This window comes from Canis aureus, chromosome 19 (assembly GCF_053574225.1).
Source record: "Canis aureus isolate CA01 chromosome 19, VMU_Caureus_v.1.0, whole genome shotgun sequence".
Lineage (NCBI taxonomy): Eukaryota > Metazoa > Chordata > Mammalia > Carnivora > Canidae > Canis > Canis aureus.
In genome coordinates this window covers 37,408,168-37,432,490 of record NC_135629.1, presented here as the reverse complement: position 1 = coordinate 37,432,490, position 24,323 = coordinate 37,408,168, and the positions used below count along the sequence as shown (strand labels likewise).

Here is a 24,323-nt window from a genome sequence, read left to right as displayed (position 1 = left end):
AGAGGGTCAAAGCAGACACATCTTCCTTTCTTCCAAAGGACATTCTGTTCAAAGCCGCTGTTGGAATCTTTGTTGCCCCCTTGTGCTCTTCTGGGCCTGATTTGGCAATCTCAGGAGGAAAACATGCTGCGTTTTGCAAGTGTGTGCAAATAACAAACAGGCCCTTTATGTCCTAGGCAGACTCACTGCACACACATCAGGGCAGGTGGCAAAATGCAGTCATGCAGCCTGGAATGAAAAGTGTTTTACACTTAGCTGCTTATGAGAAATTCAGTGTTAGAATTAAAACGCCTTCCTGGCACAGGTGCTGTGTTAATGGTGCCATTTCTCATAATAAAACTTTGCTTGGAGAAAAATGCTTATGTCTCAGAGATATTGATTCTAATTCCTGTTTCTTTTTCTTCTTCTCCCCATCCTCTCCCCACCCCCCCAACCCCTTTTGCTTCTCTTCACAGGAAAAAGTAGAATATGCCTTCCTGATTATTTTTACAGTCGAGACATTTTTGAAGATTATTGCGTATGGATTATTGCTACATCCTAATGCTTATGTTAGGAATGGATGGAATTTACTGGATTTTGTTATAGTAATAGTAGGGTAAGTGCCTTCTGTTTTGGGGAAATGTTTGAAAGATGGGAGGCAGGGAGTAATGGGAAGCGACAGTTTTTTGAGGGAATATGGTTGCTCTTCTCTGTGGCACTTGTGGCCAGAACCTTCCAGGGGGGTTTTGAAGATGCATAATGCTACTGTCAGTCTCTGGGCAGAGACTGGTTCAAATCCCCTTATTGTTCTTACCTCCTTCCCAGTGATGTGTGTAGAAAGGGGTTGAAGCTCCCAGTGTAAGAGGGATCATTTTACAAGGCCTTGGGTCTTCACAAATAGACCAGCCCTGCTGGCAGTTAGAGTCAAATGAGTACAACTCTTAGAGTCAGCACCCTGATAAGTTAAAAATCCCAAAACCAGTAAATTAGTAAATCCTTCAGACTAGTGAGGTACTCTGCTATTTAACATCCCTGAGCAAAGCTATTAATTTTTTCTGCTGACTTGTGGGAAAAACTTTGGCATGCTACTGTCCCATTTTAAATAACAAAACAAGTGTCTGAATCATGCCAGGTATCTGGCATGAAATGAAATAAGCCAGAAAATGCAAATAAGCAGGCATTCTCCTGAAATCCTGTCATAGGAAGGAGACACAAACAGTTGAGTTAAAGGAAAGTGTTTAAAAAAAAAAAAAAAAAAAGAAGGTGGCCTGCATTGTGTGATTCTGATCCTGGCACACCTGGAAATTTTGCCAGCAAGAAGACAAAAAATGAATCCATTTCAGAGGAGTGTGCTGGGCCTTTGGACCCACAGAGGGAAAGAAAATCTCTATCCCTTCACTGAGTCTTCATTATTCAGCTATAAAGTGGGTTGTTCCTAAAATTATATTTGGTCCTACAGAGAGAGATTGTGAAGTGACCTCTCTATGTTCATCTCCATAACTTTGGTCTTTTGAAGTCGAGTGAAATAATTTTTCTTCTAGGTTACTTAAAAAAAAAATTGTGAATCCCTTGGTTTTTCATGGAAGATTAATACAGCTGGATATTAGGAGAGTGGGATAAGTTTTGAGCCTGCCCTTTCAAACCTCAGAAGTTCAAATGGGGATCCAAAATGGTGGTCCAGTGGGATAATTAGACTTAAGCGGAAAATGTCAGCTTTCATAAAAATCACCATAGGACATGGCATCTAAGATATTACTGCAAAGGTAGTGCAGCTAAAATGAACAGGTAATAGGTATGTACCATACCTTCCTGTTTTTGCTGAACTCTAATCACTAATGGCAAGCAGGAGCCTAGAAGGTCTCTTGGTTCTGGAATAATTTTGCTGTACCGCTCCTGAGACTTGGCTTTGTGTTCAGCTATAGGATGGAGATGCTTAGCTCCATTTGTTTTTATACTTACCTTACAATCACCTCTGCTTTCTACCTCATTTTTTTTTTATACTTACCTTACAATCACCTCTGCTTTCTACCTCATTTTTCAGACTATAGTAAAGCACAAAAACAGGGAACCAAACAGAGGGTGGTGGTCTCATTGCATTGAGAAGACAGAGACAAAAGTCCAGAAATGCTAATGGGGCTGAAATTTGACAGGCATGGTATGGGAAAGGAGGGGGCTTTTCAGAGAAAGAACTTCATAAATATGCCTTGGAGTGCTCTTGAGCTTTGCCTGAAGAATAATCTACACTTACAGAGTGGTGAGAATCTATGAGGCCAAATATTATTACTTAGAGAAAAAAGAAAACCTGGAGACTGTTAGCTGAGTAATAACTACAACTCACATAGATCTGAGAGATGTTCAAGTTATGTTAAACCAGAATGGAAAGACCCTGGACTGTCAGTAGAGACCCCATGAGGGCCATTAGTAGTAGGGCTAAACTAATTCTAGGGTAAGTGTTGGCAAACTATGGCCAATGGGCCAAATTCAGCCTGTCACAAATCTTTGCAAATAAAGTTTTATTGTAAACATAGTCACATGCATTTGTTTACATAGTTGAGTAGTTTAGGTCTGCAAAGCCTAAACTATTTACTCTCTGGCCCCTTATGGAACATTTTTGCTAAGCCCTGCTAAAGACTAAAGATCACTTGAATCCTTTGCTAATAATATTTCAAAAGAAGCCTGAAAAGGAGCAAACTGATGTGCAAAACTGCCTGCCAAAACAAAACTCAACACCCTTTAAAGAAAGACAACAAAATCCAGACACTTAACAAGTGTCCAGAATCCAGTCAAATATTATAGACATGTGATCCAGTACTAGGAGGAAATTCAATCTATAGAGACAGACCCAGAAATGACAGAGATGATGGAATTAGTAGATATTGCCTTGTAAGACTTTAAAAATAGCTATTGTAACTATGTTTATGGATGTAAAGAAACACATGACCACAATGAGAAGAGATGGGACAATCTAAGAAAGAACCACATGGGACTTTGAGAGGTGAAAAACTTTTCTGTGTTGGCTTAATAGCAAATTAGACACAACAGAAGAAAATAAATTGAGGAACTTAAAGACCTACGAGTAACACAAAGAATAATGATGGAGAGAAATTGAACACCACTTTGGTGACCTGTGGGTGGTCTAACATACATATATTTGGAGTCTCAGAAGAGACGAGATAGAGGGGAGCCAGAAAAAATATGTGAAGAAATGACTCCATATTTTCTAAATGTGATGAAAAATGTAAACTCACAAATTTAAGAAACTCAATAAAGCTCAAGCAAGGCAAACATAAAGCTACATCAAAGTACATCATAATCATAATGAAATTGCTCAAAACCAAGGATAAAGAGAAAATCTGAAAATGTAATTAGAAAAGACATCCCTAGACTTCTCATCAGCACTATAGAAGTCAGAAGACCATAGAGAGATCTTTAAAGTGCTAGGGAAAGTGCCAACCTTAGAATTTCTTACTCAGTTAAGATAACTTTTACAATTGAAGTAAAAACAGACTTTTTCAGACAAACCAAAGCTGAGACTTCACCACCAGTAAACCTATATCTCAACAAATGGTAAAGGAATTTCTTCACACTGAAGGAACATGAAACAAAAAAGAAATGAAGAATGCCCAGAAAGGGTAAATGCACAGATAAATATAAAAACAAATTTTTTCTCATTTTAAAATCTCTTTAAGAGTAATTGTTACTAGTAAAAATGTGTTGTGGAGTTAGTAGCTTCCATGAAAGTAAAATATGTGACAATAATAGCACAAAGGGCAGGAAGAAGGAAATAGCTATATACTATTGAAAAGAGCTTATAGAGTTGGTGGTAAATATGATGAAATATTATTTGAAATTAGATTATAATAAGTTAGAGATGTATATTGTAAACCCTAGAGCATAGACCAGCAAACTTTATTTAGCCCATAGGCCAGATATGGTTTATGCCCTTTTTAAAAATGTTTCACATTGGTAAAGTATTTTCCTGTCTGCTTTGAAAGATTGTTTTATTGGAGGACCATCACACTCATTCACATCTGTGGCTATTTGTTGCTAGGATGGCAAAGTTCAATAGTTGTGATAATGACCTTATGGCCCGCAAATCCTAAAATAGTTACTGACACTCTACAGAAGATTTTTGCTGACACTGCCCTAGAGAAGCCACTAGAAAAATAAAGGTAGAATTAATAAGTCTATGTTGGAGATTTAATAGAAATTTTAAAAGCTCAATTAATTCAAAAAGGGATGAAGGAAAAAGTAACAATGGACAGGGCAAACTGAAAACAAATAGCAAGATGGTAGACATAAACTCAGCTAAATCCTTATTAGAATCCAGAGGTTATACATAAAAAACAAGACCCAATTTTATAGCATCTAACTTATAAAGACACAAATAATTTGAAATTAAAAAGCCAGAAAAACATATACTATGTGAAAAATAATCAAAAGAAAAGTAGAGTGGTACAAAATTTTTTCATGAAGAAGATGTAATAATCATACATACTAGCAAAACAACTGAAAGGAAGAATGGGAGATATCTATGATTTTAGTTGTAGATTTTAATACTTCTCTATTGAATGTTGATAGAACACCTATCAGCAGAAAATCAGTAAGTGTAAGTGTGTAGGGAGATTTAAACAATACCACCTACTAACTTGGCATTTTTAGAACACTCAAGACCAGAATGCACATTCTTTTCACATGTACGTGGAACCTTGACCAAGAAATATTCTGGGCCACAAAATAAGTTTCAGTGAATTTAAGAGTATAAAATTGTACAGAATTATGCATTCTGAATGAATTTAGCAATGTTTCTGGGTAGAAGGTCAATATTAAAATGTTAATTTCTGTATGCTAGTCATGAACATTTGGAAAATGAAATTTTAAAGATGTTATTTACTATAGCATCAAAACGCATGAAATATTTAGGGATAAATAGCATACTGTAAATGACTAAACTTTGCTGAGAGCAGATAAAGAATACCAAAATAAATAGAATGATGTTCATGGATTGGAAGGCTCAGTTATTGTTAGGATATCAGTTCTTCTCAAACTGAGCTATATATTGAATCCTAATCTAAATCCCAGCAAGGCTGTTGTAGAGTTTGACAATTTATTCTAAAACTTCTATGGAAATTAGAGATGCTCTAGACTAGCCAAAGAAATACTCAAGAACAAAGCCGGAATCTGGTCTTAAGGCTTACTGTAACGCTATAGTATTCAAGACTACTGCATGATGTTGTCATAAGGAATGGACATAAAGATCAATGAAACAGAATTAGTCTAGAAATAGACCCGTATGTATGTGATCAATTGATTTTAGACAAAAGTGCCTTGATAATTCAATGGGTTCAATTATAAGTTGTAGTACTAAATTTTAGTCAGTTTTTTTTTTAATTTTTATTTATTTATGATAGTCACACACAGAGAGAGAGAGAGAGAGAGGCAGAGACACAGGCAGAGGGAGAAGCAGGCTCCATGCACCGAGAGCCCGATGTGGGACTCGATCCCGGGTCTCCAGGATCGCGCCCTGGGCCAAAGGCAGGCGCCAAACCACTGCGCCACCCAGGGATCCCTTTTAGTCAGTTTTTAACAAGTGGTGCTGGAATAATTATCCATTATCCACTAAAAAAGAATTTTTATTCCAACCTCATAACATAAACAGATATTACCTTAACATGGATCATAGTCCTATATGTGAAAGCTAAAACTGTGCAACGTCTAGGGGAAGATCTTTATGACATTGGGGCAGGCAGAGATTTCTTAGGATCCAAAAAGCACTAACTGTAAAAGAAATAATTGAAATTTTGGAGCTTACCAAAATTTAAATTCTTTCCTCAAAAGATAATGTGAAGAAAATTAAAAGTTAAGGCACATATTAGGAAAAAAATATTCACAATACAGATATATGACAAATGATTTGCATTTAGAATATATCTAAAGAATTCCTATAACCCATTAGTAAGAAGACAACCCAATACATAAACAGGCAGAGGATTCAAATAGATCTTCATAAAAGAACATATGTAAATGGTCAACAGGCACCTGAAACGAAGTTCAACATCATTAGTAAGTAGAAAAGCAAAAATTATAACCACAATGACACCCTACATACATATCCATTAGCATTACTAAATATAAAAAGACTGACAATACCAAATGCTAGCCAAGATACGGAGCAACTGGAACTCTCACACACTGCTTGTAGAAATGGAAAATGGTGCATTCACTTTGGAAAAATTTGCCAGCTTCTTACAATGTTAATCATACACTAACCATACAACCACATTACCAGCACTACTCTTAGGTACTTACCCAAGATAAATGAAAACACATGCTCACAGAGACTTTATTCATAATGGAGAAAAACTAGAAACAAACCAAATATCTCTCAGCAGGTGAATGGATAGATTCATTGTGATACACTGGAATATCACCCTATAGTAAAAAGAAATGAACTGTGAATAAATGTAGTAACTTGGATAAATCTCAAAAACATGGTGAGCAACAGAAATTAAAAGAAGAACATACACTATATGATTTCATCTACAAAAGATTCTAGAAAAGGGAAAAAACCCAAAATGATAGTCAATCAGGCTGTGAGGGAGATGTTTGCACAGAGACATTAAAAAACTATTGGGAATGATGAAATTGTTCTAGATATTGACTGTGGTGTTTGTATTTAGGCTTCTACATTTGTTAAAACTCCTCTCCTTGTACATTCTAAATGGATGTATTTTATCATATATAAATTGAGCTACGATAAAGAGGACTTAAAAAGTAAAAAAAAAAAAAGTCATTTAGGAAACTAAAATAGGAATGGACTCATTGGTCTTTCTCATTAAATATGAAGAATTTTAGAACATCAGGTTATTTTTTTTATCTCAAATATGCACTAAATTATAGTCAAAGAATGGAAGAAAAGTTAGAAAAGTCATTATGTCTTCATGTGTATCAAATTTCTACTCACCAAAGTTTCCGACTACAGACTGTATCTCAATCCAATGGATTTTCCATTCCAAGCCAACTGTGACCTATTGCTTTTGTCAAGATTCCCAATGACAGAGGCATTAAGGAAGTAATTGATACTTCTAAAATGTTAATTGTAATAGTGTGACCGCAAGAGGACTCAATGTGTCTACCAGAGCTGATAGTGATCCCCCCGCCCTCATATGGAGAAGTTTATTCCCCGCCCCCCGCCCCCCCCCCCCCCCCCACACACACACCTAATGTTTCAGGCAACATATATTTCAGGCTCCTCACTTAAGCTTTTGTAAAGAACATGGGGCACTCACGCTGGTGTTTTTTAACTTGAGTCCGTTTAGGTAGCTCCTTGCCTTTTCCTGTGTTGGGGTAAACTGTAAAATTCTAGGATCAAATATTTTCTCTTCATGTCCTGAGCTCTCCAGGCGTGTGGTACTCTTTTTGTTGAGGGTGGGGGGTGTGAGCAGTGAAGGGAGTAGAATCGCAGAACATTAGACTGGGAAGGTGCAGGACTCTGGATGGTTTAACTCAGTTTCCTCCTTTTACGGAGGGGAAAAACTAAGGCTCAGAGGAGGGGAGGAACTTTCCTAGAGTCTCCTAACTCTTTGGAAGGGAAGCCAGCCCCAGCCCCTTCCACCCGGGCTGTCTGGAGAAGGCAGCCAGCTTCCCTCCCTGGCTCAGGTGCCTCTGTAACAGGAGCGAGCCATCATTCACCTGTTTTCAAGGGCATTGCTAAAGGTGAAAGGACCATGAAGGAAGCGCTGTAAAACACAGACGCTTGAAAGTGAGCTTCAGTCACCACCTGCATGAGTTACTTCCCTAACCCTTTGGGACGAAAATTCCTGTGGCTGCCACATTTCAGAAGTTTGAGGTTTTCTTTCCTCCTTTTTCTTTGTTTTTGTGAAGCTATGAACTTGTTTTGGAGGGGAGACTTTTAACTTGAGCCTTGGTGCAGGGGTTTACAGTAATTAAAAAAACAAAACTATTCTACTGAGAGAAACCAGTTATAAATTTGATCTATTTCCCTGGTCCTAACCAAAGAGAACCCACCATCTGAAGGTTTGAAAAGGTAGAGGCTTGATGTATTCCCCGCTGGAGCCGCCCCGCACCCCCCCCCCCCCGCCCCCACCTGGGTTCACTGCTAATTGCTGTAGTGTTAAAACAAATGGCTGGTCTTTAAGCGTCCCAGAACGATAGCATGTGCCTGATCGGGACTGTGATCAGACCACCCTGTATTTTATGGACTTAGTGTCTTGGCAATCCAGAGGCATGCCAGTGGGGGCAGAGTTTCTGCTTTGGCTCCTAATTAAACTTTAGAAACCTTCTCTTTGTTGTTGGGCCAGTCATCCCCAATCTGATTGGCCAGAGTTGATTCTATTTGAAACGGGCAAATTTATATTTATTCTGAAAAACAAGCAATAATTCCAGAGCATAAATGTTTATTTGAAAGAGCAAAAGTAACTGTCAAGTGAGCAGATTGTCTGAAAATAGCTTTATCCGAAAAACCTTTGGAGAGTAGGAAAAAATGTGTCGTGGCTGCCAGATACAATATTATGCACATTTCAAAAGAGAAAATGATGATATTAATCCCTTACCTTGGGTTACTCCTTTTGGCCTTTGCCTCAGCAGCATCTGTGATTTACACCATTCCTTGAACATCTCTGTATGGGTGTAGAGAGGGGTGTGTGTGTGTGTGTGTGTGTGTGTGAGAGAGAGAGAGAGAGAGAGAGGCAGGGGCTGTATAGGAAATGGTGTAGCATGTTGATTAAGATTTGGGACTCTGGAGTCAGTATTCACTCCTTGATTTACTCCTCAGATATTTTTCAAGCACCTTCTGTGTTGAGAACTGTTCTAGGCACTAAGCTTGAACAGACTAAATGCTCATGGCTTCTCGGCCTTTTGGCTAAGATCAAGAGTAGACTAGATGAACAAAGGAGCAACACAGACTAGAAGTCCCTGCCCTCATGGAACCTGTGTCCTCTCCTGGTGGGGCCAGCATACCTGGATTCATATGTTACTTCTACCCTAGTAGTGGGACCTTGGGCAAGTTAATTGTTTTCATCAAGTGCGTTTCCTCACATGTTAAAGGATAAGAATTCCGACTGCCTAACAGTTTGTGAGGATTGAGACAGTGTATGTAAAGTGGCACATAGTGAACTTGCGTGGAAGGTAGCTGCCATGATGATTGTCCTCGCCACTTCTGTTCTGGCAGGTCCACAGTTGTCATTGTTGGATCCCTGGTGAGTCCTCTCTTCTGTGGGACTGGACTTGCTCAGGGATGCTCCGCTGGCAGGAAAGCGGCCAAGCTCAGTCCTTGTCACATCATATCACATGTAAGGGTGGCTTTCAGGATTCACAGTCTGATTCTTGCCTTTGCCTTGCTTCCCCTTCATTTAGGCAGCAGCCCTGCAGAATTAGTCCTTGTGCAGAAATAACTACTATTATCATCCTGTTTTGCTTCCCTGGGTGACAGACTCTAATATTCCTTCCTTTCTTCTTTTTTTCCCCAGATTGTTTAGTGTAATTCTGGAACAATTAACCAAAGAAACAGAAGGCGGTAACCACTCCAGTGGCAAGTCAGGAGGCTTCGATGTCAAAGCCCTCCGCGCCTTTCGGGTGTTACGACCACTTCGACTCGTGTCAGGAGTGCCCAGTAAGCACGTCTTGTTTCCTAAAGCCAGGAGTTTGTTGACTTGTTTTTCTGCTGGGTGGGGCTCAGGATTCTGGAGCCATGTGCTGCCAGGTGAGTTTTTGGGTGCCAGCCAGGGGCTCCGCAGATGACCACGGAGGCCTTCACAGTTCTCAACACACTTTAGCTTGCATGGTCATTTTGAACCCCTTTGGTGGCCCTGAGAAAAGGCCCAGTAGTGATAGCTGTCTTCCTGATTCTGTAGGAGAACCTTCCCTTACAGTGGTGACACGAGGCCTTGAGGTCAAGCCACCTGATTCCAGGTTGGTTTTCCTTCTTGGACACCTTGCTGCCACCTGTCTCCTCCTGCTCCCTAGCCTGCCCCTCTGAAAGTGGTGGCTTATGCAGGAGGAAGGTGTTGGAGGGCTTGCAACCGACTGCCTTTCTTCAAAGTGAGCAGCATCAGGAGGCTGGACTCCTGTAAAGTCTGCTCAGCTCTCCACTATTAGGAATTGTGCATATCCAGCTCTGAGGAAGAAATGGATGCATCCAGATTGTCCCTGTATGTAGTGTATGGTGGGACCTGCTTGCAGTTGTTTGGAGAACTGAGTGAGATGATATGGGGAGAGACCTCACCCAGGGCAAGGTCTGTGGCATGGAGTTGGCCCTCCATGGTGAGAGATGCTGTTTCCCTCCATTAGGCTATGATACCTCTCCATGCCAGGCCCTGGTTTGCTTTTTGCTCCAGACTCTAGGCCAGGTTGAGTGCCACCTGAGTCGGGACAGGTGCTCTGTCTATGCTCTGGCCAGCAGCTGTAGGCTGCTTCTGCTTCTCTAAGGAGCATGGAGTATGCTTCACTGGGCTGTGTCCCTGATAGGACACCCCTGTTGGAGACCTGAGGGTAGAAGTCCCAGCATCTCTGTGAGGATTGTGGTAGCAACTGTCTGCTCCAACTGGAGGGAAGGATACGGGACGATAGGGTGTGCCTGTTTTTCATGACTCATAAAGCCATCAAAAGAGCACAGATCATGTTTTTGCCTCTCCAGAAGTTCTTCATGAGGTTTTATTAAACGTATTGGCATGCGGGACACACCAAAAATTCTCTGGAAAAAAAAATATTTCCAAATTTAACATTTTAAAATGTAGGAAGTGGTGTTTTATGTGTACTTGTTTTTCCAGATGGTTCATTTATTTTCATTGAAAAAGATCAGCACAAGTCAAAACCACAGAACTGTCTGGAAGCAATTGAGAAAAATAGAAATACCTTGGAAATGACTGGTTCTGTTATGTGTAACATGATGAAATGAGAAGTTCAATGAGCAAACATGTTCGTTCAGATTTAGTTGTCATAGTTTAATCTCAAAGTAACCACGACAACCTTTTTTCCCCAAAGAGCAAATGACAGGACAGCCTGTTTGCAGTATGTGTTGTAAGGACAAGCAGGTGCTGTGGCTTCACGCATGCAAGTCTGGCTAGTGAAGGTCTCCGAACTCGCAGATCATTGTTTTGGCTTCCTTGTTTAATGAGGTTTTCACTAAACGACGAGCTTAGTGTTCCTGGATACTCTTGAGAACCAGTTTTAAAGTATATTTCTTCCTTTTCTCCCTTCTATAACATGATGGAACTTTGCATCACACTCTCCCAGAGGTCAACAGGGAGAAATGGGGACCTGAGTCTTGTCAAGGACTTTTCAGCTCATATTTATTAATTGTGCTACTTGAGAAACATCCAAGTCTCTCATCAGCCCCAACTGGACTTTGGGGAGATGGGTCAGGGGGTCTGGGTCATGATGTTTTCCATGAGGATTGGTACCTCGGGCCTAGTGATTTCTTAAGAACTATGAAATTGTTAAAAGTGCCCAGGAAGGTGTGACTGTTTACACTCACCTGGCAATTGTCTTGTGCCTTCTATAGAGAATTCAGACTGTTCTAGAAGACACGATTTCATGTGTGTTTATGAATGTATAATCATTCGTTGGGAGGTAAATATGTATTGTAAAAGAAAGTGCTTCAGACATTTGTGGAGTTCTTAACCACCCATACTCAGATGGTAAATATTTATGAGAATCCTGGACCGTCAAATGGGAAAGAACCCTACAGATCATCTGGTCCATGGGCATCATCTTTTAGACGAGGAAGCAAAGGGCTGTGGAGGGGTAGCAGCTTATACAGATTCCCACAGTCAGTGGGTGGCTGAATGGGAATAGACCCATTTTCTCCCAGTTCCTGGCCTAGTAGTCTTTTCGTTCCACCCCACTGTCTCTTAAACTGGAGTCCTATGAGCTCTGCTGCACAGTGATTATGTATAAAGGAGCCTAATGTCAGGAAAGTCTACACATTCACATTAAGATAAACTTCATTATCTCATAAATTTGGCCAATCTGAAATATAGTAGTTGCAGTGAACAAATATGTTCATGAAACACATAACTCATTACCATAGACTTGAGAAGAGCTAACTGCCAGATGATGATTTGGAATGCCCCATCCATGTCCAACCTCCCCCCCAGTGAAAAAAAACAAACCCCTGTCCAAGTCCATGAGAGCAGATACTTCTTTTCATCTAATTCCTGATAAAAGGTGAAAACATTAAAAGTCATCCTATTAATCATTTTTTTCCTAAAACCATTTGAACAGTTAAATATCTTAATTACAATTGCTAATGACTATTTTTTTTTCTTTGCTTGGTGTGTTCTGACTTCTGTCTTATTCACCTCTAGCATCTTGGCTTCTTACACTCTCATTCTTGGAATATGTATTGGGAGAGGGAGAAAGATACTATAAAAGAGCTGTGTGAAGGAGGAGAGAGGGCGGGGAGAGGAAGGGGAAGAAAGGGCAGAATGGGGAAAACGTGAACCTCACAGAGCAGCAGCTGTGCTCAAGGGGTTGGGGAGAAGAACGTGGATGCTAAAGCCAGGATTCCAGAAGCCTGGCTGCAGTGTGGGTTCTGGTTTCTTTCTGACCACTCACCCATAGTCTGCTGTTTCCGCCCACCTACTCCTAACCTGAGTGTTGCCTCACCAACCCTCTTTCCATGATTTCACTCCTCTCCTGTACCGTGGCTTCCAGGTGTTCGCGCCCCACCCTCATCCTTCAAGTCCATGTCCCTGCTGCAGGACACTTCTCCCTTAATGCTGAGCCCATGATTAAACTTCCTGGGTGCCGAGTGGCTCTTGCCCTTCTACCTCCCTTGTTCCAGGGGAATCTCCTTTCCACATCCTTGTTTTTGTTTAGGCACAGGGGTTTGCCTCAATACCCTGCCTCCATGGGTGCCTTCTCCTCCCTCAAACTCTGTTGCTGATTCATCCCTAACCTCAGGCTGTCCTGCCTGGAGCCCAGCGCTCCCCAGATACCGCTCTGCCAGCCTCGCCTCTTGCTGTCTTGTCCATCTTTCAAAAGAGGCTGCCTCTTGCAGATGAGCTAAGAATCCAGCCCTGTAATCCAAATTTAATACCCAGAGCTACCCAGCTGCAATCTGCTTTCCTTTCCTGATCTTCTTTCCACTGTGTGACCACCAGCCAAAACTCACTGGTGCCCGGCCCACATTGCCTAGTTTCCCTCCGTGCTCCTGGTGCTCTTCCCTCTGGCCAGAGTGGCTCATCTCCCAGGGCCCCCTGTGCCAGTCCATCCTCTCCCACCTTTAGGCCCTAGCGAGAGGGGGCTGTTGCCCAGTTCTCTGTCTTACCCCACTCAGAAGTGATGTCCTTCATCCATCCCTCTTTAATTTTCACTGTTTGATATTACTCCTATAGAATCTGTGTGCTACCCTAGCGGGATGTGTGTTTCATTCTTACCTCCCCTTCTAGAATATGCTTCTTTGAGAGAAGGTACTTTATGTAATACATCTTCATATTCCCCAAAGCACTAAATTTTACGCTTGCCACATGGTTGCTGTTCAAGGAATTCCGTTGAATGGGTAAACAAACATGTGAATGAATAACTGACTTGGAGATTGGGCAGTCCTCTCTCTGGGCCTTAGTTTTTCCATCTGTTGAGTGAGGCAATTGGATTAGATGGTCTTTTAGATTCTTCTTTAACTTATCCAGGTTTAATATTAATTTAATGTTAAATATCTCTGAGTTTTATTACTGTGTGTCATACATGAGGCAGGCATCAAGACATCATCAGGAATTACATTATGTATATGTATGTATCTGTGAAGTATCTCCCTGGCTCACAAACTTATTTCTCTCTCTCCTAGGTTTACAAGTTGTCCTGAACTCCATTATAAAAGCCATGGTCCCTCTCCTTCACATAGCCCTTTTGGTATTATTTGTAATCATAATCTATGCTATTATAGGATTGGAACTTTTTATTGGAAAAATGCACAAAACCTGTTTTTTTGCTGACTCAGGTGAGTAATGAAAACGGTAGCTAATGTAACTTAAAAATTTAATTTTCCCCAAAGTAACTTCTGTGGTTTTGGGAAAATCTAAAGCAAAATGGGGGGGGGGGGAGGGTGTGGAAGAGCCAAATATACCAGTAAGAACCAGCCAGTTCTTAGCATGAATTATGTTCAGAATAAATGAGGATTTAATCTCTTCTATCCTGATTTCCTATGTAATGCATCCTGGCACATAAGATAAAGTATCCCCAAAACTAGAACATGAGGGGAATCACTACCATCGTTCTCTGTACGCTGAAGAAAGGTGCTGTAGAGACAGGGCAGAGGAGAGAGCCGTGGATTCTGAGTGCAGAAATGGCATATGCCACCAAGGAGGGAGTCTTCGAAGTGGACCTTGAGGGTCAAGTGGGAGTCTGACAGCATAGATAGGAGGCAGGTGTTCTGAGCTCTGGCGAGGGCACTACACTTCCATTGGCTTCGGGCTTCCTGGTGTTCATGTCTGGGGTGGTGAAGCCTGTGTGCTCTGTTTGCAGATATCATAGCTGAAGAGGACCCAGCGCCATGTGCGTTCTCAGGGAATGGACGCCAGTGTGCCGCCAATGGCACGGAGTGTAGGAGTGGCTGGGTTGGCCCAAATGGAGGCATCACCAATTTTGATAATTTTGCCTTTGCCATGCTCACCGTGTTCCAGTGCATCACCATGGAGGGCTGGACAGATGTGCTCTACTGGGTAAGCAGCAGGGGGACAGCGTGTGTGGTGTTCTTTTGTTGATAGAGTGTTTCATTCGCTAGAGCCATTGAAGAGTTAGCTGAAAAAGAAACCCTGATAGTCAGTTCTTGGGAAGGGAAGCAGACCCTCTCCTCAGTGAGATGACCCCTCTTTCCTTAGTTTCCACTCCAGAAAGCCGCTGTCTGCCTGGGGACATGCTGCTCAGTGTGCCCACGAATCCTTTAGAGGAACTCCCAAAGTCAGGACTGTTCTGAATTAAATTCTTAGAGAGCCAGGGGTTATTTTTCAGGTTAAGATGCTCCTGGACTTCCATGAGCTTGATTTATTTTTTACTTTTATATTTTTTTACATAAAAGGTAGCTTGCTTTATCAGATACTAAACAGAAGAAATTGGATCCCTTTTATGCTTTCCATGAACTTAGTACAACCTTCAGGCCAAAATGGATTTCCCCATATTATACTATTTCCCTTTTGCATCTTCAGCAATACCATAAATCAGCCCAGCACAAGCTCCTATGTCTCTCTTCCTTTTTCTTTGGAACTATAGAAGTCTGTCAGAGAGGGTAGGAAAGGCACATCAAACTTCCAGGGCTGGTGGATCCATCCAACCTGCAGTGAAAAACGGAAGGACGCCTTTTCTATGGCTAAGGTCTGGTTATTCTTGTTCCCAACAGAACCAGAAGGATTTGCTATAAAAGAAGAACAAAAGTATCTTAACAGCTATTTCCCAGAGCTGAGGTTGTTTGCTTATTTATTTGATAGAATCTGAAAAAGCTCACAGAAATTTAGAAATTATTTTCCCTGGCACAGATTGCCAAGAAAAACAGCCGACATGCAGATCTTAAGCCTAAACCCAAGTTCAGATGGGATTAATCAGGATTCCAATAATGATTCGTTAAAAGGCAATTAGTGATAAAGTACTTCTTGAATGGGCAATCTTTAGTTAGGCCTACAAATTGAGAAGTAGCTTCTGGCAGTATCTAAATCTTAAACGCTTTCTAGGGTTCCATATTCCTTTATACCTTCAGAGAACCTGGCACACAGTGGTTATATGTAGGTTTTTGCTTCCCTTCACCATTGAACACCATGTTTATAGGATTGTAGAAGTCTTTATGTATTCAATTAGGCAAAAAAGGTATGTTTTTATTTTCTTCCCCAAAGTGTGAGCCTAATTTGGTAAAAAGTTTTGAGCATCACCAACGTGTTGTATCTTGTTTCTCTCTCTTTTCTTTTCTTTTTCTTGTCCTAGGAAAGAGAGAGAAAGTGTGTGTGTGTGTGTGTGTGTGTGTGTCTGTGTGGGTATGCATGACTGTTATTTACATCCATAAGATGATGCCTTTCAGGAAGAGGAAGAAGGAGGGAAATTATATTGGATGAACCAAGACCATGCCTATGGCAAGGGGACCTTCAAAGCAGATAAAGCATTCATTGTCAGTATTATTTTCAAAGTTGCAAATCCTCGTTAGATTAATCTCAATTCCAGTCTTGCCTTGAAATTTCTGATAAATAGAAAAGATTTATCCAAATAGCCCAAACTTTGGTCCCTGCCCCCTGCCCCAAATGGGATAGGAACAATATTTTGATTTTTTTAAAATCTGACTCCTTTCAGCTCTGTTGTTCTGTCAGAGTCAACTGTCCACTGCTGATCCAACATGCCTTGACTACACAGTTTTATACTTTGTTAAATTTTTGCACATGGATTCTCTCATGAGAATCTCTTTCCTGTTGTCAAGCAAGTGAAAACTGTGAGTGTGTGATTAAAGGAGAGAAAATTCCATGCACCCAGAAACCAAAGTTTCCATTGCTTTCCTCTGAACCTTTAAGTATCACCTAGGATTGTATAATTATCATCTCTATTGTTAATATGACAATCAGAGTTAATAATTTGACAATATAATAATTATATTCTCTGTGAATTACAGGGCATCTTTATTCTGATGGAGGAACTCAAGTAATTTATCAACATTATCCCAGTCTATGTCCCTTTCTTAGAAGGACTGGGATTTTGAAGATCAAATGTGTGTATAGAGAGACCCAGTGAACATCCCCACAGTCCTCCAGCCGGTAGTCGTGGTTCTTGATCAGAGATCTATAGACCTATAAGGGGCCACATGGTAAATATATTTGGCCTTGCAGACCATAATATCACTGTCACAAGGGCGCATTTCTGCCCTCTGCCTGCCCACGTTGCTCAGAAGCAGCCATAGACCACATGTAAACAAATGGGTGTGGCTCTGTTCATTAAAATTTTATTTCTAAACACTGAACTTTGAGCTTTGTATAACATTCATGTGTCATGAAATGTTTTGATTTTTTCTTCCTAGCTATTTAAAAATGAAAAGCTACTTTTAGCTCAAGGGCTGTGCAAAAGCAGGTGGTGGGCTGGCTTTGGCCCACAGGTCATAGTTTCGTGACCCCTGCTCTAGCCTGGAACCCAGCACGCTTTCCTTGGCATTCTCTACTGTCAGAGGTTTGTGAACCATTCTAGAACACTAGAGGGCAACTAAGTAATCTTCCAAACAGTTAACTGAGATCTTATCCTCTGAAACACATCAGGTTGTTTTTCATTGCTTATTGATTATATTTATTAACTCATCAGAAAGACAAGAGCCAAGGCACCAAACCATTTTTAATATTTAATGGGCCATGGTCAGATGGAAGGTACACAGCTGTGTTCCAGAACAGAACATCCTTGACTGGCACAGAGCAAGTGCTTAACAAATACTAGTTACCCTTACTCCTCATGGTATAATCCCATTGCCTCAATGTAGAAGGGCCATATTTAAATATCAATTTTTATTCACAATAAGGTGTAAAGGAAATATCTTGAGAGACAACTAAAGAGATTGTAAATATTTATTGCAAGCAATCATCTAGATGTTTGTATATGGTGGACAAAGTCTTTGCCAGGGATTACTTAGCATCTTGTCAAGTTTATATTTGGTCAATGTTCTCAAGCTCACTGATGCCTTGGTTCTCAAGAATTTCTGGCAAAGGCCTGGCTAGGTCTTGAGAAAAGTACAAGTGGGTCCAATATGCAAGAAGGACATACTTAGAACTATTTGGATGTGTGGGAGTGGGATTATCAGTTTCTGGTGGGGAAAAAGTCCTTATAGAGCTCTGTTATAAAGTTCATTCTATAAGCATAATTACAGTGCCTCCTCACCCACATATATTTGTTGTCTCTGGAGGAAACAGGGTATAGGGCAAGGGAAGAACATGAAGGCTGGATAGGGCTGGGTGCATGATCTTGGATAGGTCTCCACAACTCTCTGGGCTTTAATTTTCTTATCTGCAAGATGCACAGTTAGACTACCTGAACCAGTTCTTCAATTCAGAGGAAATATTTTTAAAAATAGGAAATTAAAATAGCATTGGTTTAAGGAAAGAGCGACTCACACATAAATCATTTATGATCCCTTGCCTTGCCGCCACGCTCCTTCCTCAGTGAACATGCCTATGAAGGTGCTGGCTGCCAGACTCCAGTGTAAAGTTCTCATGGTCAAACTGATGATCTGCTTCATTCAAGACACCTAGGAAATTTCTCTCTCGTTGGCCAACGGCCTGCCTTTCTCTTACTCCAACCAGTATTACCAAGTTTCCAGTAGTGTTCTTCACCAGTTAGAAAATAACAAAAAGCTTTAGGTTGGTCTTTAATTGGAGACAAGAATGTGCATCTCAGCCTTTGAAATGAGGGGAAAAAAAAAAGAAACTAAATAGAATATTATTTTCTAGGTATCAGGTGACACCACATGATGAGTTTGATATGAAACTTTTAAGAATGAATGTAAATTGAAATGCTGCAGGTCATGTTGATTTTTTTTCATTGTTGATAAAGACCATGCAGACAAAATTCCCAGCAGAGCCTTTATTGTCGTTTGGGTATTTTGGGGGACAGCTCGCCAGTTCTGACTTCTCCCATGTATTTGGTGAGGTCTGAGAAATATTGGCCTCTGATAAGAGACTTGGATTGAGAAGTTTGGAGAAGGACTGGCCCTTAGAGCTTAAGTTTTGTTTCTTTTCCCACCTTCTGTAGAGTTAGAGATAATCTTCTGCGGCCTTCCCTCCAGCCCCCAGCTGTCATTCCAGTTGATATTTCTGATCCAAGTAATTGTGAATCTGTCAAACACCTATTCCTGAGATCAAAAGCTGCTTTAATTTTTAAGTGCCCTCCCAAGTGGAACAGACTGCTGTTCTTAGAACATTCCGTGCAACAACAGACTGAGGCCTGAATGAGGATTGGTAAAGTGGTTGGCTTGGCCGCTGACCAGCCCTTTCACCACATCCTGGTCAGCTCACAGCTGGGTCCAGGATGGGTCACCTCGCACCAGGGCAGTACAAGAGTGAGGTCTACTGATGGGAGTGTTGGACTTTGCACATCCTTCCTCACACCATGAGCACACACTCCCCTTCTATCTGCACTGCTCCAACCTAGAAGAGACAGGTCCAAAGAGAGGTCTCTATGGAAGGTCCTGACTCCAGGCCAGGCTCTGGCCACTACACCAGGCAGCCTGGTTCTTCTCTTCCACACATGGGTTTTTAAATAAGTTTAGTGGTTTCATTGCTTTGGAAGAATTACCTTCTGCCTTCCTGCTGAAATTAGTTTATCCAGCTTAATTCGATCAACAATTGCAGCCACGGCCCTGGTTCATTCATTACTCTAATTGCCAATGTGAGATGTGCAGACTGATATGAGTTCTATTAAGCACATCAATTTTCATGTGGCCAAACAGGTGTTTCATAAGGGATTTAATGCCCTCTCCCTAGACTTCAGCAACAGATGTTAGATCTTTTTTTTTTTTTTTTTTTTTTTTTTAATGTTCTCTTTTCCTGTTTGGCTTCTGCATGCAGCAAACATAGTGAAATGCACACACTTCATTCTGTAAAGCTAAAATCCAAAGCCGGGTAACGTGGAGGAAGTCATATGCTTGAAGGCCGAAGGGGCTTACAAGAACCATGACTCTCAGACTATGTATAGTTCTATTGGCCAAGATTATGGGTGTTCCAAGCAAAGTCAGGCCTGCAGCCATTCATTCTATCCCCAAACTGGTCCTTAATGCCTCCTTCCTGGGAGAAGTGTTTGCCTAATTTAACACTTACAGGTGCTGCTGGAAAATACCATCTAGCCATGAACCTTGAAGCACTGGTTTGCTCCCACATGAAAGCTGCTTGTGACCAAACCTTCCCTGTGAGGGTCTACCCCAAAGGCCATGTCTGACTCTTCTAGAAAAAGTGGCACAGGGTTCCTCTGGACTCTTTTACCTAGTCTTGGTCAGCTCACAGCTGGAGTCAACTTTCGTGGGTGGGTCATCTAGGTCAAAGCTAGGTGTGGGGATAAAAGCTTCTTTCTTTATCCTGGGTCCTTCCTTGGGTGCAGGTGGCAAAAATTTCATTCCCAAAAGCTCCCTTGAATGTGTGTCACCTAGTTGACTTCTGAACACTTTCTTCTTTGTGTTAATTTAGTTGTGCTTATACTCACTGATTGCAGATAATATAGATTTTAGGTGGGTCAGGTTCTTTGGATGGGTTGGCTTCCAATAGAAATTTATTACTTTAAGGTGTTTTTTTTTTTAAGGGAAAGAATTGATAGTGTCAAATGTTGTAAGTTTGTCTCTGTAAGACTTTTCCACCATCACAAATGATAAAAGCAAAAAGTTTTAACAACTTGAGTAGGAAATACTTTTTAGCTAAGCATTAGCTTAGAATAGATCTACCAAGATCTAGTCTGAAAGTCCATCATCCAAGACTTTCCATTAAGCCAGATCCCAGCTGATTGCCCTGCTTGTGTCAAAGTCTGCTATTATTTGCCCCCAAAGCTTTGATGACTCTTCATGGGTGTTTGTGTGTGTGTGTGTGTGTGTGTGTGCGTGTGTGTGCACGTGTGCACGCATGTTGGGAATATATAGTGAATGTACCTTGGCTACTGTTGTCTCTGATTCAAATCTAAGTAAATGTTTAATTCAATATATTGAATACTGTCTCTAATGTCACCTCTCTCTTTATTAGATCCTCTTATTAACCTGCTCCTATGAGACCATCTCATTTCTTGCAGATGAATGATGCTATGGGATTTGAATTGCCCTGGGTGTATTTTGTCAGTCTCGTCATCTTTGGGTCATTTTTCGTACTAAATCTTGTACTTGGTGTATTGAGCGGGTAAGCTACACCTCTTTCATCTTGAAAGCAGAGTCCTAAGGACAGTTGCCAAGACCACACAGGTTTTGCTAGATTGAGGAGGGGAGGGCAGCCGGATGGGTGCCAAACATGTTCTGTGTCCTCCGAGATGCTTTCTCTTTTGCTGAGGCTTCCCAAGTCAAGATGCTTTCTGGAATGTCACCAACCTTTATGAAAGAAAGGTATGGAAAGGTTATTGACCAGAAACTAATCAGCGTTGTTGCTTGGAATTTAAAGAGATTCCATTGCTTGCCCTTTTGTCTGTCCTAAAATGAGATACATTTATAATTGCTTTATTGGTCTGGATCCAAATATGCAGATTAATTGGTACAAAACAGTAGCTAAGCGAGCTGATCCTGGCTGACACTTGGTGGGCCAGGTTTGTAGATTTCACCAGAACTTGTCCTTACCTGCAGACAAAAGGTGAAAGGTCCTAGCTGGGGTCCCTGTCCTAAGAGCAGTAGTCTGTGTGGTCTGGCAGCTGCTCCTGGGGCTCTGCTCTTTAGTAAATGGATAACTGATAACTGATCTCCTTACATTTTACAGGTAAATGATGCGATAGGATGGGAATGGCCATGGGTGTATTTTGTTAGTCTGATCATCCTTGGCTCATTTTTCGTCCTTAACCTGGTTCTTGGTGTCCTTAGCGGGTAAGCAGTCAGATCCACGTTGCACATTCTGCTGCTGCCACGCGTGGGGCGGCTCTGCGTGTCCCCCAGCTGCTCCCTGCGGCTTCTCTGCATGCGTGTGGACTCTGATGTCCCTTCTGTGTGTTGCTTTGGATTGAACTGTGATTCTCTCTGCCTGTATCTTGTCTGTGAGATTCTGTGTTGCTGACGCTTGCCAAACGTTATTAATTTAATGAAAACATTTCCCTGAGGCCAGGTGTGTCAGTGTGGCCATGTGCAGAAGTGGATTACAATGAGTGAAGGGAGTCCCAGCCTCGGTGTCCTCAGGAGAGGGTCTTTGTCTTTTGTGGCTTTGTTCCCATTAGTATATAACCTGGCCTTTTTGAGTTACCCACAGTGTGTTGCGAATGTTTCCAGAGTGTTTCAGATTTTATGGAGAAGGAGGTATAAACCCAGATTAGCACATAAATACTGAACAACTTCAAAATCTTACATCCTTCAAGTCATTTATTTGCTTGGTTTTCTGCTACTGTCATTGTGAGGATTGTCCCTCTAATTCATGATTAGTCTCAACTTGTGGAATCTTTAATGCAGAGTAACAACCAGCTTTTGCATATGCACTTCCTATGGCCTTATCATTCTGCTCACTCAGTCACTGTTTTTGAAATTTCACTTCGCTGCCTCCACTCCTTGGATGACCATAGAGTGGTCCATCTTCTCCATAGAGAAGATTCTCCATAGAGTGGAGGCTGACTCGGGCCAGGGGATTCTGGTGTTTCTCGGCTCTGCCCTGCCTGTTCTTAGAGATGCCATCCCAGGCCCCTGAGGTGGCTCTGTATCCTCACCACCCACAGACACCCAGAAAGGGTAGCACCCTGAGAAGGAAGAAAGGGCTGCCTGGGCTCTCCCAGAAGCTGCTCCAGAACTTAACCACTGCTGGTGGACAAGCACCCCAGCTAGAAGCCGGGGTTGCCCATCTCCCCAGAGGAGCCTTTGTCACCCACTGTGCTCACACTTCCTCAGGAAGTACTTACTGGTGGCACACTTGAGTCCACATGGGCAAATCCTCACCTTTATCTTCTTCTTTCCAAGTCTGTGTCTCAGGATGGGGGAGGAGGTGTGACACCTTCATGGAATGCTGAGTCAGCAAAGAGCCCTATATCGCATTGGTCCACACACTGCCTTTGCCAGAGCAGAGAGCACAGCTCCTTCTCCACCTCTGCTCCCCTTCTTGATCTGCCCTCTAAACTGCCTTGATGTTTTCAGGGGATAACGTATTTGGGGTTCTCCTTGACCGAGTGTGCTCACTTTTACACCACAGATGAAAAACTGTTGTGGAAGCCCGTCTCTAGTGATGGCCCTGGAGCCCATGCCCCCAGTGAGGCAGGGTTGAGGGTGTGACAGCATCAAACCTCCCCCCCACGCGCACACACAGCTTCCATCTACAGATGAATGGCTCTGTAAGCACCTGTGTGAAGAAGAGTGCTTTCATCCTGATGAGTCTCTGTGGCCTTAGGTTAGTGTTGGGCTTGTAAGGGTGGAATTTATCCCTGGAGAAGCAGCATGGTGTCGATTTTGCCTCAGGAATGGCCTGTACAAGGTTAACAGCAATTCTGTTGTGCATTCCTTGGCGCCCCATGTCTCCCAAGTTCAACCAAACTGACTGAGGCCATGGAAACTGCTAATTTTAACAGTGCCAGTGACATGCCTTATCTCCAGGCTTCCCGGCACAGGAGCCATCGCCCCGGCGTGATGAAGCAGCTCAAGACAGAGAAAGAAAAATATGGGAGGAGGGGCTCCTTAGTAGAATGGCGGGCATTAAATATTGACCTCCATGGAGGATGACGACAGTGACACCCTCATGGGACAACCAGTTTACTGGGATATATTTTAGGGAAAATAATAAGTAATTTAAAAGCATTTTTATATGAAAACAAAACTTAGATCCCTTCTGAGGGAGAACACATTGCATGTGAAAAAATAAAATCCAAGACTCCCCAGTGATTTCCACTGTCCGTTCCTGCTGTGTCCCAGCTCCTGGGGGCTGCACATGGAAGGTGCTCCACTGTGAGGCCACAGTGCTGAAGGGTACTTGGTGCAAAGTAGAGCCACGGCTGCAAAGCAGAGCCTTTCAGCCATCTCTGCTGGTTCGGCTAGCATTTCCTGTTGTGTGCTGGCTCTGGGCCAGAGACCAGGGGTGCCGGCATTCTAAGACACAGAGGCATTGGACTCAGACTCTCCTTGTCTGGTGGGGAGACTGTTAAGCAGTGCAGGACGGCCAAGCTGGAGCAGAGGTGTGCTGTGGGCTGTGTAGGCTGCATGTCTGTGAGCTGGATCTTGAAAGGCGATAAGGCATCTACGGGAGGGGGGAATCTATGAGGAGCCTGCTCCCACCTCCCTGAACAATTCCCAGCTCCTCTGGCACTTCCTTCCCCTTAACTGGCCCCCAAAGCAACAAAAAATCAAAACGAGTTATTCGTATGCATTTTCTTACTAAGCTTTTTAAAAATTTGCTTTAGTCTTAGAGTTCTTCACAGTTTTTTTCTAGGGAACTAAATGTTAAAAGGAAGACAACTTGTATTGCATGGCCCCTTAGGGACCCTCAGACCCGCACACATATAATCCTTAAAGCGCTGAATTAAAAGCCTCCCATTTTAGAAACTTCAGACTGTGCTATTGCCTTCTAATGAAGAATCGTTAAATGGTGCTTGTGTGTCTTTAAAGTCTGTTAACCCCTTGGAAGTACTTGTTTCTGCTCCTTGGCTTTTTCTTTTTTTGTGTGTGTGGCCATGCCATCCTATTGTATTCGTGAACTGATTTTAACCTGCACACTTGATTTGGTGTTGGTACATTTTTAAAG

General features: G+C 42.0%; 1 protein-coding gene across 21 annotated transcripts in view; it reads left to right on the top strand.

The window, feature by feature from the left end:
* CACNA1D (calcium voltage-gated channel subunit alpha1 D) overlaps positions 1–24,323 on the top strand; it is a 306,232-nt gene that overhangs the window by 146,587 nt on the left and 135,322 nt on the right. For 14 of the 21 annotated variants that reach the window (XM_077858513.1, XM_077858525.1, XM_077858524.1 and 11 more), the window contains exons 4-8: positions 456–595; positions 9,468–9,610; positions 13,787–13,939; positions 14,464–14,660; positions 21,381–21,484. In XM_077858513.1, the coding sequence (XP_077714639.1) occupies positions 456–595; positions 9,468–9,610; positions 13,787–13,939; positions 14,464–14,660; positions 21,381–21,484 (737 nt within the window). Of the gene's footprint in view, positions 1–455; positions 596–9,467; positions 9,611–13,786; positions 13,940–14,463; positions 14,661–20,712; positions 20,817–21,380; positions 21,485–24,323 lie in introns of those variants that run through there. The other 7 variants (XM_077858509.1, XM_077858512.1, XM_077858505.1 and 4 more) reach the window with 2 other exon arrangements.